The following is a 16,099-nucleotide window of genomic DNA, read 5'->3' on the forward strand; positions in this document are numbered from 1 at the left end:
TTGAGTTAAGAGCAATAGTGTGTATGTGTGTGTTTTGATTATGAAGTTAGATTTTCTTCTTTCAGGTGTTTCATATTGCAACACCGCTGAATATTTGCACAGCAGGAACAGCAGCACTTGTCTCTTTATTATTGCACATATTGATACCAACCTAATTCTAACTTATTTCCGTTTATATTTTCCATAAAAGTGTAATAGAGACAAGCAGATGTCCTGATGTTTTATGGTGTTCTGAAGAAATGTGGAGGCTGAGCCATATACTTTAAATCGTTTCTCTTTCCAAGTTGTGTCTCATATCCTAACTGAATCCACATGAATTTGAACAGCACTCTCAACTCCTCATGTGAACACCTACAAACCAGAGTAAAAAGTCCTTAAATTTTCTTCTCTTCCTTTCCTCCTTTCCATGTAGGAATGTCCCATGTGGCAGATGCTCCTCCCCTCTGCTCAGAGTTGGGTGAGGGGAAAAGGGGGTGAAGGGCCATGAGGGAGATATGTGACTCAGGAGTGTGTGGGAGAGGAGGAGGGAGCAGGACGAGGCAGGGAGGTGTGTAGCTCTGCTGCTGCTGCTGCTGAAAATCCATTTCCTCTGCTGAAGCACGGCCAGGACGTTGCTTTAAAACTTCCAGCCCTCAACATTTTCGTCCTCTCCTACACTGATCCTCTATCAGACAGGAGGAATCTCTGCAGACCTCCACAAGCTCATCCTTTTTTTCTCTCCCTTTCATGTGTTGTGAGGCCCAAGGCAGCTGAAGCTCTGCGTCTGCAGGTCAGATGTTGGTTATTGTGAGCCCACAGTTATTTTTACAGCTAGTTTGAGATTCAGGGCTCTTCCCGGAGCACGTCTGGTCTGTTTCCTCTTCATTTGTGTTTTATTTGGAGAGATGAGGGCTGAGGTGCTGCTCATCTGGAGCAGTTTGGCCCTGTGCTGCGTCCTGATCTGTGCAGGAGAAGAGGTACAGGAGAGCAAACTCTCCAGAGGCCGGGTTCAGGTGAGAGAAAGTAAAGGACTGGTCAAACACAGGAGACTGGAGGAGGAAGGAGATGTTTTAATGTCAGACGAGCCTGCTGAAGCAGTGGAAGCAGAGAAGACAAAGCCAAAGAAGAAGAAAACTCCTGAGGAAATTGAAGCAGGTGAGTAGGAAGCTCTGCAAACCCTCTTACTGCCATGGTAAGATTAACACAGACTCCATGTCACCAAGTCCTCCGATGATGCTGATCAGTCATTGAGTTTAATCATTTATGGGCATGTATGTGCATGATTGTTGTTTTTTACCTTTCCTGGCTTCTCCTCTCTGAGCTTCAGCCTCAGTTTGCAGCCAAAACACAGAGGATACACAGACAGGATAAGTCAGTATTTGGATTGCACTGAAAAATAACCTCCTGTTATCTGGTCCACTGTCTCCAGCTGTCTCCAGCTGTCTCCAGCTGTGCTAGTCCAGAGAATTCTTCCCCTCAGACAATATGTTTACTTCCATATACTCAAATTCTTTTAGTAGCGGTTGAGTGATTCAGAGATGACAGGGCAGAAACTTGAACTGATTCATTCCAACACTTTTTTGGCAGACACTGTTGCTTGCATGACCCGCTCTCTCTGCTGGGAAGTTGTGGACACAACTGTTACAGGTTTAGTAGCCTGGCACAATGATCAGATAGTGAACATTTACCGTCAGAGTGGCGTCTGTGCCTCAATTATGTCTACAACTATGAAAAACACACAGTCTGAGCAACAGCGGAAAAATTTCCACTACTATTTTCCACAAGTGAGCAGACAGGATTTACGGGAGGCCCACTTGGAGTAGTATCGATGCAATGGCCCTGATGTTCTGAATGTTAACTTTCCGCTGCATGAAGCAAAACCACAAGCCATGTAGCCAGAGAGTTTCATGTGTGGCTGATTTTTGTTACAGAAAGGCCATAATTAACAAAACACCAAACATTTTGTAATTCCTGTCAAGCTTTGTTTATCCAGGGAAAACTTTGCTGACTGTGCAGAATCCCTTGCTCCTTGCTCAAGAGAACCCCAGGGGCTGCTGAGAGTGTGGATGTAATTTGCTGTCTTTTTCTGAAGCAGTTTTCAGAGCCTGTCAATAGAATGAATGCTGCTATCTTCTGCTTACTTTGGTATTTTGGTTAAGGCCTTTGATATTGATTTACTGTGTGCATGGCCCGATTAACCTTCTGGGGGCCTAGTGGCAAACGTCTTGGGTTCAGACCCCAAACCCAAACTTACATTAAAGTTCACATACAGTGCAAACACGCAGCTGATTCATAACATGTTCTGAACCCCAAAAATCACAACACGTTCTATTACTTAAACCACGGATCAGACCTTCGTCGGCATGGTAACAATCATAAAATCATACTTAAGGTTGTTGTGATGAAAGAAACAACAAGGACTGTGACCATAGTAACAACAACTGCGTGACAAGGTAATAGAAAGCTTACATGAGCTGCGATGACCTCAGTTCACGTTCACACGTTCACAACTCTCTCTGACTCTGGTCGGGGTTCGGACAGAAATGTGCGGCCCGAGCCACACACGTGGTGAAAGTCATGTGTTTTGTCTTCACACCTGAATCTTACAATAAATCATGTGAGCACAATACAAACAAACAAACTTGAGGGCTGACTACAAGAGAGGGCCACAATATCACATAATAATGCAGTACGCATCTTAGTTTATTGTGTCACAGTTACCTAACAAATGTCCATGATTTATATGACCATAAATTGAACTTGCTGTGAGCCTGAACAGTTTAGGACATTTGAAGGGGCCAGGCTTCGTCCTGCTATGACTGCAAGTTACCATTACACATCATTTGGCAAGAAAACTATCTGCTGTCAGGGAGATTACAAAGGCAACAGCCCCCCTTCACTCTCCCATGTTGTGTAATGCAAAACTTAAAATCGAAATACCAAGAAATGTTGACTGATACCGACAAAAAGTGTGCGTGCAGTGCACCCTGGGGGAGTAATGGATGGGCTGTGACAGACTGTTGTGTTTACGCACCAGTGGAACATCAGGAAATATGTTCAGCAGAAGAAAACAAGCAGCCCACTGTGTCTGCGTTGGAGTGGTGGTATAATGTGGGACGATCAAAAACACTCTGAACATCTCCTCCATGTCATTTTCTAGGAAGCTCAATGTGAAACCACCTATTTCATACTGTAAAGTTTACAAGTAGTTCCTTGAGAGGGTGTAATGCAACACCTCTGCATCGCTGCATGTCTGGAAACAGTTTACTGCCCCATCCGCCCCCTTTGTTTGTCTGTGACCTTCATATCTTTAAAACTAAAGGCTGGGTTTGAATACCATTGGCTGTTCGTACACTTTGAGTGAACTGAACAAGTATTAATTAGTTCATTCAGTTTATTGTTCTGTTGTTTAGTTATATTGACCAGAAGTGTTACTTGGACATGCTTTCCAGTTTTGTGATATTGACAGTATATGAATGGTGTGTGTGACAGAAGAAGCACGGTATGTGCATGAATGGGTGAATGCCCCTTTGAGTGGTCAATAAGATAATTTACCATTTGCTGATCACTTGCATATGCACATGCATCACTCTGACTGATGAGAGCCCAGCAGATAAACCAACCAGATTGAGATATTACAAATATTAGCTTGCCGATGCTGTAATCATATGTCGATGTATATAACATAGAAAACATTGCAGAAGACAAAGAATATACTTCCAGTGGTTCAGAAAAAGTGTCGTATTGGTCCATGGCAAAGTTCTTCAGTCTGAGTGCTTTCTTGTTTGGTCTCAGACCAACTGGCTGAATTCTCCTTCATGGCCAGGTCCTGCGGACTTTATGTGCAACAGCAGTGTCTGTCCGTCTCAGTTTTAACTGGCATGGTGTTTGTCGTAAATAAATCTGTTCTGACTAACAATAAAGACAGCCTGCAGAGAAACATTTGGCAATAAAAGATCACATAACCCTATGCAATAAAATGTTGAGAAAAGGTTTTACGTGCTTTACGTGCCATTCTCTTTACATGCATGCATGTACACACACAGCCTACTGGTTCAAATAACTGAACATGTTTTCCTCTTTTAACCCGTCTCTCTGAAGCTAAAGCAAGGAAAGCTGCAGAGAAGGAAGCCAAAGCAAAGAAGCAGAAAGCTCCCAAGCCAACCAAAAAGCCAAAGGCCCCAAAACCCACCAAGAAACCAAAACAACCGAAACCCACAAAGAAGCCAAAGGCGCCCAAACCCACCAAGCCAGCGAAGACAACAACCACAGAGCCGCCAAACCTCAAGCCTCCTTCTATTGAGGAGGAAGAAGAGAAACTGCTGATTGAACTGGGCTGGGACACATGTATGTAAACTTGAGATTCATTGTTCTAGCAAGCAAGAAGGGTTTTTCTTGATACTGATGAAAATGTATGGTACTTACAAAGCTTATTGTTGACAAGAATATTGCTGATGACTTGAGTAAAACGGAGGCGCTCCACTCTGTCACTTTATCCTCACAGTGATTCGACCTGTGACCCCAGAGGGGCCTGGATGGGAAGAGCCTGTTGAGCCAGGCCTGGGTAAGACTTTCATGGGTCACTGAACTGGTTTGTGGGCCTGCTTGTAGTCAAAAAATGCTACAAAAAAAACCTTGGTAGTTTGAATCCATTTATCAAACAAATTCCTACTTTAGACTAATTTGTATTTCTCAACAGATGTAGGGTTTGAATATTAACAGATTTGTACAAAATGTATGAAAAACATATTTAACAAATGAACTAGACTCAACTAATTCTTGCAGCAAACTTTAGACCAACTCTACATTACGTTTGAAAGAAGATATAACACTGATGCTGAATACTGGGATGCCAGATGTAGGTTTCATCTTCATCTTCTCAGTCACAGCCAAACGTTTTATCAAACCTCTTCTGATGAAGCTTTAGAGGTGCCAGCAGGTTAGAAGGGCTGTGAAAATGGAAGGCTTCATGAAGAGAAGCATATGGAGGCACGATCAAAGCAAAATACTACTGTTCTCCATTAAGTAGATTTATTATTTAAATGTTTTCAACAAGCAGATTGAGACAGATTTACAGATAAGTAAAGAATACAAATGTACTGAAGAATATATTTGAGCTTTTCATGCCTTTTCCTGCAGATAATGACAGTGAATTTCTATGCTGATGTGGAGTATCTTTACTGTTTGATGAGATTTTGCCATAAAACATCGTAATCACTGCAAATTATTACAATCATTACCAATTATTGATTTTAGAATACATACCATGCTTTTTGCAGATCTGGTGCCTGGTAGATACCCTGACAAGAAACTAACCACAAGTACTGAGGTCATCATGTACATACCAGGTACTCCTTGTTGTTCAAAGTTCACTTTGTGACAATGTGTCTATTTTTCACTCTTTTATAGGCAAGTTGGGGATATAACTGTTTGATATACAAAATATATATATTATAAAAGGCCTGATAGACTGCATATATAATTTAGCCTACATCAGATTGGTAAAGATTATGAGGGCTATATGCTATTTATGACTCATGCAATGATGATACAAGTGTTCAATACATCTTTTGGGTTTACAGGATCAGGTTTATATTGAGTTTTATTTTTGCTCAGACCTGTATCTTTAAATCAGGTTTGGTTACCATACCAATTTCAATATATGTGGAATGTATGTGATTACATAACTCTTTCTAATGCTTCAATATTTACATCTCAACTGCTGTGGTATTATTTTTTATTTATCATGAAAACTCATTGTACATTAATCCAGGTTCTGTGACATAATAAAGATGATTAAACTCTTAAAATATTACATATATTTTCAGATTAGAGGGAATCAATTGTCTACTCACTTTTCTCTGTTTCTTTCAATGTGTAACTGTTTATATATCACCTGGAGGAGTCATTGTGGAGAAAAGACAAGTTGAACCTTAATTATCTGTTTGCTTCTGTTTCAGAGGAGACCACCACTGTTCCATTTGTCGGCCCCTGGTATGAAGAATATGATTATGCTGACTGTACGTGTAGCCCGGGGATTCCTTTTTTCCAAATTAGATTTATATATTGCATATGCATACTGCAGGTCTCCATTATTGACAGGAGTGGTTTTCTGTGTCTGGTTCTCCCTCCACAGTGGCCGCCAAGAAACAAGAAGAAGAAGAGGAGAGAGCTCGAAAGGAAAAGGCAGAAAAAGGTTTATTTATTTATTTATTTATTTGAAATACCAGAGCCATGAGCTCCACTGGTTTATCTCAATCCCTGAGACACCGTCCCACTGCCAAACGTACACACCAGAGAACCAAATCTGTATACATCTGCCAGCGAAAATAGAAATAAAGTCCTGTTTGCGTATCACGTGTTAAAGTGACCAGATGCTTTAGGAAACGTCTGAGCCTTTTATTGCGTTCCATTGTCGGAGCTGTCATTTGAGTACATCAAGTCGACACTTTCATTTATTACACAGGGTGGGGGAAGTAGTTCGTGGTAGTAGAATACCAGTTGTTAACAATGTATTACACTAGAAACACCATTAAAACCTCTGCACAAATAATAGTTGGACAATAAGTAAACAGTGCAGCTTTCCACCACTGTTGATGCTCTGTTCTGGGGGAAAAACATGTCAATCAAGCTAATGTGTTGTGTTAAGAAAACATTAGATCACAATGTTATTCATTCCATATATAGAAGATACACAGTTCAGTCCGAGATCAATCTCATCGGCTTCCAGCAAAACTACCAATTTTTTTCGGGGCCTAAATCTCACCAAAGAATCAGTGACAAGTGATTGCTCCATTCGTACCATGTGATCTGGATTCTCAGTATCATGCTCTCACTAACAGAGTTGGTTGGGTTCTTCTTATTCAATCTGGCCTCACGGGACATTCAAGTTAAAAAGTCCGACTGGGAACTTGGTAATTCCAACTTCCCAGTTCACAAGGAACGTACCGTTTTTAGCGATGCTTGCCTAATGGCTCAGTGAGTGACAATGTCCATTGGTCACTCAGCCACATTGGTCCAGAGTGAAATGTCACAGCAATTATTTATTGGATTGACATGAATCATCAACTCCAAAGGATGTATTTCTCTGGTGATTTTCAGCTAGGGGCAGGGGCAGGTCAGAATTTTAAATTGAGACCAACTGGAGCTGAAAGCCACAGACAGGGAAAGTAGGAGAGATGGATTGCCACATTGTAAGTTTTGGTCTTTTTGTGGGATTTGTTTACAGTAAGAAAAATGCAGAATAACACCAGACCTTTTGTCATTATTCCTAATTCTTCAGTGGTTTGTCATAGAGGCTGAAGGAGGAAGAAAGGATTTCTAACAGCTGCTCTGCTCAGTGTGTTGATGTGGGTTGTTATATAAAGCTCTGTTAACAGCTGGTTCATCATATGAGGAAGCAGGGAGGGAACTTACAGACGGGATCTATTTGATAACGGAGTCTGTGAGTCTTATGCAACGTTCTGGTCTCCCTATATTCAGGTAATATCAAATGCAACAACTGTTTTCTGTAGGACTGACCTTGAAAATATGAACTCAGACAGACTGCACTGACCCATATTGTAGACAGGAAACGCTTGAGGAATGCATGAGTGCAAAAGAAGGTGCACTGTACGAGCACATATGGAAATATTTTGTGTGGTGCTGGTGGGTGGCTGGAGAGCGAGGTCCATGTGAAAACACATATTGACACATATTGTTTTTCCACTACACGCTGAAAGCTGAGCGACTGAGGAAGAAGTGGGAGGAGGAGGAAGAGGAGAGGCTGAAGCAGATTTCAGTGCCCACTGAACCAAAGAGTAAGATAAGATAATTGTTTGCTTGTCTCTGACTTTTTAAACCCTAACATTAAATACAGAAGACGTGAACAGATTGACAGGGATTGCATTAGTGTCAGGTTGGGTACATTTATGACTTCCCTGTCAAAAACACAAGCGTCTTCATCTGTTAATCATTATTAAGACTACTTTGTCTTTTAGGACATGTTTTACAGCATCTAAAGAAAGTTGGCGAAAGAGTGTTTTAAAATAAAGTCCTTCTTGATCATTTGTCCAACAGATCCTTTTAATGGTTGTCTGTGTGTTTTCCTTGTCCTCTCAGAGTGTCCCCCTCTGGGTGTGGAGTCTCACCGGGTGGAAGACGACCAGCTGCTGGCTTCCTCTCAGTCTCACCATGGCTTCACAGCTCAGAGGGGACGACTCAACATGCAGGTATTCTGTACATTACAGCTCGTGATGATCCAACACTCTGCTGAGTTTGGCTTGAAGCTTAGGCCTGTGGTCACCTGCAGGGCTCCGATAATGAGGACGATCTATACGGCGGTGCATGGTGCGCAGAGCCAGAGGAGCGCAACCATTGGTTGGAGGTCGATGCCCGCCGAGAGGTGGAGTTCACTGGGGTCATCACTCAGGGAAGAAACTCAGAGCAACAGTGAGTCCTTCTGTAACTCCATCTCCACATCATCTGAGTTTTTAGTCATGGCAAAATCTTTTGGGCTAATGACCAAAAACCTGCAAAAGTAATCAGTATCTTCTCTCCTCTGACAACTCATTAAAGTAACTCTAATGCGACATGAAGGCAGCATTAGAACAGCCTCAATGAGGTTGTATCTAGCGAAGTGTGGATATCCATGCTGTCAAAGAAATAATATGTGGAATATTGAACATTTTAATCATACGATACTATAAAATATTTTGACTGAGTTGAGACAAAGTTTTTTTTTAGCCACTTCTGTAAATATGAAAGTTCATGTGGTTCATTTATTAACAAACAGCATTTACATTACAATGCATTTACAGTGGTGAACATTCACCCTGTCATAGAACTTATGGTCTCCACCACCTCCTGGGGGGAGTGTCAGGCTCTTTTGCTGCTCCAAACTGTTTTTGATCCAATGTTGATTAGTGCAGCTTTGAAAATATTCACATGGGTATTTTTACATGTTTGTCACTGTGACATTATAATCCATTTTAAAATGTTCCTGGTAGAAAGAGTCTCCATAGAGGTCAATAAAACAATTTTGATTCATCTAATTTACTTCCTAGAGAGGATTTCGTGTCCTCCTACTTTGTGGCCTTCAGTAACGACAGTCGTGACTGGACTGTACTTCATGATGGCTATGCTGAATGGGTGAGTGGAAAATAAACAACACATACAGTAGCCCCTGTTTGAATGATTGCAGCTACACACTGTCTCCCCTCTGTGATCCTCTCCCGCAGCTGTTCTATGGAAATGTGGACAAGGACACACCGGTGATGAGCCAGTTTAATACACCCGTGGTGGCACGTTACATCCGCATCCTGCCCCAGAGCTGGAACGGCAGCCTGTGTCTCAGAGCTGAGGTCCTGGCCTGTCAATTCTCCAGTCAGTATCACACAGAACAGCATCACAGCACACCTGAGCAAATCTCTTCCTGGGGGAAAATCACAATGTTAAGATTCTCAGTAACAAAGAAGATTTATTTTCTTCTCTTAAAGGGAAAGTTCACCCAAAAATTGTAATTCAATCATTATCTACTCACCACTATGCCAATGGAGGGGTGTGTGAAGTGTTTGAGTCCACAAAACACTTTTAGAGTTTTAGGCATAAACAGCGTTGCAGCCAAATCCAATACAATTGAAGTAACTGGCGACCACTTCTTCAGACGTAAAAAAAAACTACAGGAAAAAACAGAACTTGCCTCCATACTGCTCCTGTGGTGTCATCCAAGTGTCCGTAAGCCCGTCATTCATGTTCAACTCGAAATGGCGTCATTAACACCATGTTTTTAGCCTAAATGTCCTCTGTGATCCACGCACGAACCTGGCTCCGGATGTTTTGTGGGGTCAAACACTTCACCCACCCCTCCATCGGCATAGTGGTGTGTAGATAATGAGAGAATTTTCATATTTGGGCGAACTATCCCTTTAATGACTGTATAGCTCTGGTGTTCTGTCAGCACTAATGACTACATGAGTCAGAGCTTTTTTTCTTTTTCATTCCTTTGAAGAATATTTCACCCACACTACTGTCGCCAAACTTAGAGCTGATTTTGCCCAAGACCGGTAATAAAGTCTGTTTCACAACCAGAACCTCATAACCATAAAACTGTATTACATAACTGCATCATGGTATAACTACTTAGTGTTTTTATCGTCTCCCATAACTAGTAACTTTACAGCAAAAATATTTTGCAGCTAACAGTGTCTCAGCAATGGGAAGTGAAGTCCGCTCTCAGCGTGTTGTTTCTTTCAGGCAGTTATCTCAGTGAGAATGAAGTGAACACATCAGACGACCTGGACTTCAGACACCACAACTACAAGGACATGAGACAGGTCTGTTGGTTTCAGTCTGATAAATAAGAACAGCTGAATACAACACTGATCATTCTTCAAACAGCAGGGTTACAGATGTGGTTTCTCCCCTGTCTCTCTCCTCCAGATGATGAAGGTGATAAACGAAGAGTGTCCCAACATCACCAGGATTTATAACATCGGTAAAAGCTCTCAGGGCCTGAAGATGTACGCCATGGAGATATCTGACAACCCAGGGGAGCACGAGACAGGTACGAGGCAGGCAGCTACTGCTGTGATGCCACTGCTACTCACCCAGGTCAATCTTTCCCAATCAGATACAAAACAAGAGAAAATGACAAGATAAACACAAACACATTGTTGTATTTAGGAGTAAAATAGGAGTATTAAGTGGAATATAACCGAATTACTTGTGTGTGCAAACATTTCTCCATATTGATGCATGATTAAAACAAACTAATTGTGCTGCAGAGCTTTGAAGTCATAGCTGCATAGTTTGCACAAACCAGATTTACTTCACCTCCTATTTTGATCTATGGAGAACAAACACATTCACACCTCACTTGAAGTATCAAGTTGGACGTCCATATTTCATCTGCTGCAGCTCAGTAGAAACTAATATTAAAATGAGTGGTCAAAATTGAAGCAGTTAGTCATTAGTTAAGCTCCAAAAACTCCAATCTCAAAGTGTTGCTGTTTTGTTTTATTTTAGGCTATAAATTAATTTTCATAATATTGTATTGTTATTATTTTTATCAACTTCATATTATATATTTGAACAACATATAGGTAGATGCTTCACTGGGTTTCTTCCTCCCCCTTCAATGTATTGTTATTATTCATCATTTTTCTGTGTATTTTTTTAATCTGTGCTAAGTAATTCTTAACTATTGTACATTTTCCACTGTCGACTCAATGGTCTTTCCCTCAAACCTTATATCTGATACACTTCATTCAAACTCAAAACTTTTCTGTTGAATTGTTAAAATGTAGGCAGAGCTGACATGATCCTCACAAACAAGTCACAGGAAACATTAAAAAAAAAATTCTTGTTATGAGTCAATCGAATTTTACATAAATTGGTGGAGTGGCCCTTTAATTTGTCAAAAAGATAGATTTTTATCAAATAAAGTCATCCATCTTGGTGCTGACTTTTGTTCTGTTGTATTTTCGCCAGGTGAACCGGAGTTTCGGTACACAGCTGGTATCCATGGTAACGAGGCGCTGGGCCGAGAGCTCCTGCTCCTGCTGATGCAGTTTCTGTGCAAAGAGTACAATGATGAAAACCCCAGAGTGCGTCGCCTAGTGGACGGAGTTAGAATACACCTGGTGCCCTCTCTCAACCCTGATGCATACGAGTTGGCCTACGAGATGGTACGATGAGCCTGGTGATAGTAGCCATTATAAAACACAGGCATTTGACAGGTGTGGCCGTTTGGCAGACAGAGAATGGCAGATGAAAACACTTAGAAACTAATTTGCATGAGACGCAGGAGATTCATTCATGTTTGTAGCTTCACCATTTTGAATATCTCTCTTTCAAGTTGTCCATTATAACACCAAACCACTGGCATTGTCCTGTAATGTTAAATTTAAGATATTTTCCAGCACTTGTAGAAGGAATGTTGACCTCTCTTTACATCCAATTAGTTTTGTCTTTGTTTTCATAATCCACACGTTTGCCTGAAAACAATCTATCACATTTCTTATCTGCCCCAGTGTCTCACAATATACAGTACAATACAGCGGAGGTCCAGTTAGTTTCTGAGAGGGCAATTTTTGATTTATTCATCTCAAATATTTAGTGACTGATGCTAAAGTGCAACATGTCAAATGTTCTCAGAGACCTAACCCTGTTTCTGTCCAATCAGGGCTCAGAGATGGGGAACTGGGCACTGGGCCACTGGACTGAAGAAGGTTACGACATTTTCCAGAACTTCCCGGACCTCAACAGCATCTTGTGGAGTGCTGAGGACAGAGGCTGGGTCCCGCGTATAGTGCCCAATCATCACATTCCCCTCATGGAGAACTTCCTCAATGGCTCTGTGAGTTTTTTTCATGTCACCAAGAGCCGACTTATTACATTTTAATTCTGAAGAGCATATTAACATTCAAACATTTCTCTATTTCTTGCTTTCACAGCTTGCTGTCGAGACAAAAGCCATCATCACCTGGATGGAGCGTAACCCATTTGTGCTGGGAGCTAATTTGCAAGGAGGAGAAAAGCTGGTCGCGTACCCTTTTGACATGCAGCGCCCCCCAGTTTCTGTAAGGCTATCAGACTGTTAGAACAATTATCTTTAAATCTAAAAGTTACGACACTGCCTATGAAAAAGTGCACCCATATAAATAATCCTATATTCCCCCGGTTTCATTAAGTCGACCGACAGCAGACGTTGGAGGACTAATGGTGAAATGAATGAAGAGACGTGGGCACGTATTCAGCGGCAGAACGAGGGAGCTCTGAGAGAGACGCCGGACGACGCCATGTTCCGATGGTTGGCCATGTCGTACGCCCACAGCCATCTGACCATGACCGAGACCTACCGAGGCTCCTGTCATGGTGATGATGTCACCGGGGGACAGGGCATCACCAACAGAGCCAACTGGAAGCCGGTGGTGGGCAGTAAGTGTTGACATAACGGGCATCAGAGGAAAACGGTAAACGCGTATGAAAAGACAAGAGCAGAACAGTGGAGGCAAGATAAAGAGGACATGAAAAGGAAAAAGAAACATACTCTGCCACCTCTGCAATCATTGTCACTTCACTAATATGACCTAACCGGCTTTCCCTTGGTATCCATGGCCCAACTGACCTGTTAGGTTGCCCCAGGACAATAAGTTGCTTTTGGACACAACACTGTGGATGGCAACTTTATCATAATTTGCACAAAGACCAACCAACTGATACTCCTATACTGCAAGTGGTGGATAAAGTCCTAAATGCATGTAGCTCTGTTTACACTACTGTACATTTGGCGTCTGTGTACATGGACATGTTCACATGTTTGACATCACATACAGACAGGATCAACATGGACATGGACAGACGATGCAATTCTTGTCATGCCCACCCTGAAGGTGGTATGAATGTGACCAAACTAAACTAGAATAATTCCTAGGTTTGGGGAAAACCTTTGACAAGACAATGTCATTATTCAGGACATGGGCACAATTATTGTAGGTCTTTTGGGACCACTGGAAGTGTGAAGTCTCAGGGTAGTTGCATAATTTTGCACCATTAGGAATCCAATCTCTGTGGGGTCCAAGTGTTAACCATGCAGACTGTCTTTTGATTCATTGTCCAACTTCATTTCCAACACCTCTGTAGCCAGTCCAATCCAGTGGAAGTGAATGGGATTAGTTTATTGGTACGCCAATAACTGAACTCAACACTATGCAGAAAATAGTGTCACACAGTTTTAGTGTTTTCTTCCCTTTTTGTACCCAGAACAAAACTGTATTGTTTTTTGTTAAGAAATATTGCTGTTGAGGTTTTTGAATGTTTTGACCCATTTCATTAGGGTGTTGGCAGAAGTCTCATTCATGAATATGGTAAATGGTCTGTATTAATTGAGCATTTTCTAGTCTAGTCTTTAGTGTATCTATGTGCAGCTTTCGCAATCATTCACACACTGTCGACACAGCTGTCAGGGGCAATCTGGGGTTCAGTGTCTTTCCCGAGGACCAGGAGCCGGGGCTCGAACCTCTGACTTTCTGTTTAGTGGACCACCCGCTCTTAACTGTAAGCCACAGCAACCCACTACCAGGAAAAACAAGAAAGATCTACCTAGTTAGGCACTTCTTCAGTGTAAGTAGGGTGTCCCTTAATTAATTGACAAACCCTGCTTGAAGCTCTGTTCCCCTCTCCCACAGGTATGAATGACTTCAGCTACCTGCACACCAACTGCTTCGAGCTCTCCATCTTCTTGGGCTGTGACAAGTTTCCCCATGAAAGTGAACTTCCTCTCGAGTGGGAGAACAACCGCGAGGCTCTGTTGTCATTCATGGAACAAGTAAGACTGGGCCAGAGTATGATATGACCTTGAGACACTTGGAAGTTTTCATCTCAAAGCTGCCGTGGTCAGATTGGATTCAATGTTGGTCATAGGGGGGTACCTGAGAGCAGGTGTCCACTGTGCTCTGTGAAAAATGAAACTAAAAGTTTTTCGCATCAACAACCTTTCTGTGATCACTCCAAGGCTCTGTTCAGACAGACAAGAGCAGTGCATGAAGATACGCGGCCTCTCATTCATTTCATTGACACGACAGATGATGTGGTGATGCCCCTGGCACAAAAGTTGAATCTGGCTCAACTCGCTCCACAATGTAATGTTACGTTTTGCAGTCTTCCTTGGGACTTGAGGTGCAATGTACTGTTTTCTTGTGCAGGTAAATCGAGGAATAAAGGGTATCGTGAGAGATGTGGAAGGAAATCTAGTGTCTAACGCCACCATAACTGTGGAGGGAATACGGCATGATGTCAGAACTGGTATGTTGGCCACAAGAGAAAGATATTTTTCTTACTATGCATGATTCAGTTTTTGCATTTTAAAGGAAATCAGAACCTAACAAGAGACCTTCCCAACATTTCATTTCAGCTGTCGGTGGAGATTACTGGCGACTCTTGAATCCCGGAGAGTACAAGGTAACCGCCAAAGCCGACGGCTACACCCCTCAGACCAGACTCTGCATGGTCGGCTACGACTCTGGGGCCACTCCGTGCAGCTTCACCATGGCAAGATCCAACTGGGACCGAATCAAACAGATCATGGCGCTGAACGGCAAGAGGCCCATACGACTGGTCACCAAAGCAAACGTGGTGAAAACAACCCCGGCCAGCACGGTGGGAGTCAGCAGCACCATCGCAGAGACAGACGAGCACGCCATCGCCCAGAAAGCAGAGCGATTGAGGCGGCTGCGCATCATGCGTCTACGCAGGCTGCGTCTGCAGAGATTAAGAGCCAGTCAGAGTACCACTCCTACTACTACTACCACCACCACGACGACGACGACGACAACCACCACCACCCCCACCACCACCACCACTCCACCACCTGAAACTGAGAGAACAACCTCCTGGTACGACTCGTGGTTTCCTGTGGACAGCTGGTCGACTGAGAACCCGTTCGACAGCATCGTATTTGATTCAGGGCCCACACAGGACTACCCCTTTGAATACACTATTGATTGATCACTGCACTGTATGAACACCTTAATAACCACTTTATGATGCTGCAACATCACAGCTTAAAACATACACATCACACAGGTTGTTTATTATCTAGTCATCAGAAACATTTCACCTCTTGGGTTTACATTTGAGTGGAGAGGAACCAGATTTTAAGTCCAGAAGATTTTTGTTTTTTGTAAAGATTTATAGAGAATTGATCTGGAAGAGCACGTCTCTGCTGAGCAGAGACTACAGGGCTCAAGTTTATATGGGTGTCTTTTCAGTAAAACTTAATACAGTATGTTACAATACAAATCTTTGTATTACACAGGTCTATGTACAATTTAACTTTCTGTATCTTTAGGATGCGATTGCTGGCCTCAGTTAAACTGATTTATTGTACTGCTGAATGCATTTAAATAAAACGAAGATATTTTCTAAAATGTTGTGGTTCATCTTTTGTGGTTCAGTGGAGTCATTTATAATCACCTGAAAGATTGGAGGTAATGACAGACCAAGTTAATTTGTTTATAAAGTCCAGAAAATTGCAGTGTTGAATACGGAATGTAAATGTGACAACCAAAAAAAACAGTATTAAGAAAAATGGTTCTGAAAGAAAGACCGGATGTAGTAAAATGAGAACATTTCCACTTGC

General features: G+C 42.1%; 1 protein-coding gene across 1 annotated transcript; it reads left to right on the plus strand.

The window, feature by feature from the left end:
* Positions 1 to 498: 498 nt before the first annotated feature.
* aebp1 (AE binding protein 1) lies at positions 499 to 15,887 on the plus strand. The gene is made up of 20 exons (XM_034602737.1): positions 499 to 1,134; positions 4,081 to 4,326; positions 4,484 to 4,543; positions 5,259 to 5,327; positions 5,940 to 5,999; positions 6,116 to 6,175; positions 7,701 to 7,778; positions 8,080 to 8,189; positions 8,270 to 8,409; positions 9,024 to 9,108; positions 9,198 to 9,342; positions 10,213 to 10,292; positions 10,399 to 10,522; positions 11,449 to 11,645; positions 12,143 to 12,316; positions 12,414 to 12,539; positions 12,651 to 12,897; positions 14,148 to 14,287; positions 14,664 to 14,763; positions 14,873 to 15,887. The coding sequence occupies exons 1-20, from the start codon at positions 885 to 887 to the stop codon at positions 15,463 to 15,465; spliced, it is 3,084 nt and encodes a 1,027-aa protein (XP_034458628.1). The 5' UTR covers positions 499 to 884; the 3' UTR covers positions 15,466 to 15,887.
* The last annotated feature ends 212 nt before the right edge of the window (positions 15,888 to 16,099 follow it).

This window comes from Hippoglossus hippoglossus, chromosome 12 (assembly GCF_009819705.1).
Source record: "Hippoglossus hippoglossus isolate fHipHip1 chromosome 12, fHipHip1.pri, whole genome shotgun sequence".
NCBI classification, from domain to species: Eukaryota; Metazoa; Chordata; class Actinopteri; order Pleuronectiformes; family Pleuronectidae; genus Hippoglossus; species Hippoglossus hippoglossus.